Source organism: Antrostomus carolinensis, unplaced genomic scaffold (assembly GCF_000700745.2).
Source record: "Antrostomus carolinensis isolate BGI_N321 unplaced genomic scaffold, ASM70074v2 scaffold12117, whole genome shotgun sequence".
Taxonomy (NCBI): Eukaryota; Metazoa; Chordata; class Aves; order Caprimulgiformes; family Caprimulgidae; genus Antrostomus; species Antrostomus carolinensis.
The window spans coordinates 72206-74955 of NW_010325401.1; the positions used below are offsets into that span (position 1 = coordinate 72206).

At 36.8% G+C, this 2750-nt stretch overlaps 1 protein-coding gene across 1 annotated transcript in view; it reads left to right on the forward strand.

Annotated features, from left to right (window-relative positions):
- Positions 1-2017, forward strand: part of UBE3C (ubiquitin protein ligase E3C) — a gene marked incomplete at both ends in the record, with an annotated part of 64828 nt that extends 62811 nt beyond the window's left edge. Inside the window, 3 exons of the mRNA XM_010171196.2 lie at positions 652-840; positions 938-1004; positions 1887-2017. Of these exons, the coding sequence (XP_010169498.2) occupies positions 652-840; positions 938-1004; positions 1887-2017 (387 nt within the window). The remainder of the gene's footprint in view (positions 1-651; positions 841-937; positions 1005-1886) is intronic.
- Positions 2018-2750: the final 733 nt, after the last annotated feature.

Here is a 2750-nt window from a genome sequence, read left to right on the forward strand (position 1 = left end):
TTCAACAGCATTAATTGTGAATGCTTATCGTTCTGTAAATGACACTTGTATCAGAATCTTAATTTTGACTCTGCAAACATTGCTTTTACCATAATGTGATTCTGCAGAATTCACAATCACCAAACATAGAAAAGCCTAGCCCATCAGGCAGAGCTTTCCTAATCCAACTGGAAGGGGAGTGCTCTGTGTGAGCTCTGTGCCTATACAAGGCTGCTCCTCTTCCAGGGCACTTAGTAGCATCACGGAGGCTTGGGGAGAGCTTGCCAGGGGGGAAGATTTTCACCTCAGTTTCTGTCTGACTGGCTGTGGTGAAGTTAGTATTATGCACTGTCTCCTGTAAAAAAGCTCTGACTTTGCTGAATCCGCTTTCTGGTAGTAAACCATGGGGCCATGTGGTCCACTGCATTAGCAGCTGGAGGTCTGGGTCTAAAAACTGGGTGCCATAGAATGTGTTCTTATAAGTAAACAGAAAAAACACTACTTTTATAACTTGTTGTAATCTTATCATATTTTGAGGTGAATATTCTTGAGTATATTCTAGTGAACTTCAAATATATACATCACTTTCTAGAATATTTTGCAATTCAATTTCACAGTTACAGCACACAGAATTTAAGTTTACCGAGATGATGAAAATTCTTATGTCTATAGGTGGTTGAGCTGAAACCAGGTGGAAAAGATATTCCTGTTACCAGCGCTAACCGAATCGCATACATCCATCTGGTGGCAGACTACAGGCTAAACAAACAAATCCGACAGCATTGCCTTGCTTTCCGTCAGGGACTGGCCAACGTTGTGAATCTTGAATGGCTTCGAATGTTTGATCAACAGGAGATACAGGTACTTCTGCTTAAAACTGCAGAAAACAATTGCTTTAAACAGAAATAAATGCTAATTTTTGCCTGTAATGTAACAGTCTGATTCCCTTCATTATTAGGTTCTGATTTCTGGTGCCCAGGTTCCTATTAGTTTGGATGACCTTAAATCTTTCACAAACTATTCTGGTAAGTATATTTTAGTTAAATAAAAAAATGTATTATGACTGACTCAGGAGTAAATAAACGTGCTTTTTCTCCTAGCTTTTTTAAAAAAAGTTGCAGGGTCATTCTTGTTAACTTTGGTTGTTAACTTTGGCCAGACTCTTCAGATGGGCCTGAATTTCAGAAAATTGGATAAGACTGCAACCTAATTTTATAAATGCTGGGAAATATAGGCATGCAGTTATTTTATTTGCGCATTTAAATACAAGTTTATAGCCGGATAATTAGAGGACATGTAATTCTTTTTCTAAATGGATGTTAGTCAGTGGTTGTGTCTGGTTGCCCTTAAAATAAGTCTGTAAGTGACTTTGGTGTAGTTGTTTTACCACTGCATTCAGATACTTAACATTTCTCAGACAACTTGAAGAGAGTGCTCATATTTTTTCCTTGTGAGAAATGCAAGGTATCTTTTCCCTGCATTTATCATGAATGTAATGAAAAAGTAGCTCAGATGTGGACTGATGATATAGTCACTTACCTCAAGGTAAGTTGATTCATTAAATAACATCCTGAGTCTTGCAGATTTTGCACACTTTTGGAATAAAGTACAGTACTCCAAAGTTGCTAGGTAAATGCTAAACTAAATAAAATTATTTAAAATAAACAAATAGGATTCAGTGAAGAAAACTGCAGTTAAGAAGCTGAGGGAAGGGAAATAGTAGCCATATGTAAGCAACGAATGAGAAACTGAAAATGCAATGCTACTGCATAGATACTGGAAGTCAGCAGCGTAAGCCTGCTGGTTACATTTTCCCCAAGCTTTTAAAGATTGATATTAGATTTTCTGAAGAATTTATTTCTTACATAAAACTATTCTGCCTATAAATCATTTAAATCTCATTATAGGTGGCTACACAGCAGACCATCCTGTAATTAAAATATTCTGGAGAGTTGTAGAAAGCTTCACTGATGAAGAGAAACGCAAACTACTCAAGTTTGTAACAAGCTGCTCTCGACCGCCTCTTCTGGGGTTTAAGGTATGTGTCCTCCTGACTTCCTGGCGAGTTTTTGTAAATGCTGCTGATTATGATACAGGCTTTTCTTGTCTGTAGGAATTCACAGTGTGAGAAGAATGTTCCTCTGTGACTACAAAAACAGCTTTAATGTATGCTTTTGCATGTGTAATGAGTATAGTTTTAAAATCTTTAATGGAATGTCCTGTTGTTTTCTATTTTAACTGCAAAATTTGGTAAGTCTACAAACACATTGGTTAGAGCGCTCACTCTTTGTCATGGAAGATCCTTACTGTCATTTCATGTTACTGTGCAGAAGCAGTACTGCTACCAGTTTCAAGGAACAGGTTAAGAAGAATGTCTTTTAAATGAGGCAAAAGAGGATGTAGGATATAAAAGCAGCTATTACATTTGAACCTCTTAAATTTACCATTTGAACTGGGAGATGTTTCGTGTTTCCTTCTAATTACCGTTTATCTGTTTAGAAGGTCACAGCTCATTACTCTTTGTATCTAAGTATTTTGCTGATATCTTTAGATGGCTATTTACAGTGAAGCTTAAGTATGAATAAAACTGTTGTCTGGTTCATCTAAAACTAAAGAGAGGCTGAGACAAGTTGAAGACATTTTGAAACTAAATTCTGGTGATATTTTACCCATGGCTTTCAGCTGGTTTGCAAAGTTCTGGCTAAGAACTGGCCATGGACTTCATTTCCTCTAAAATGTACAAACATTCAATGCTTTTCTCTAAGAATTTA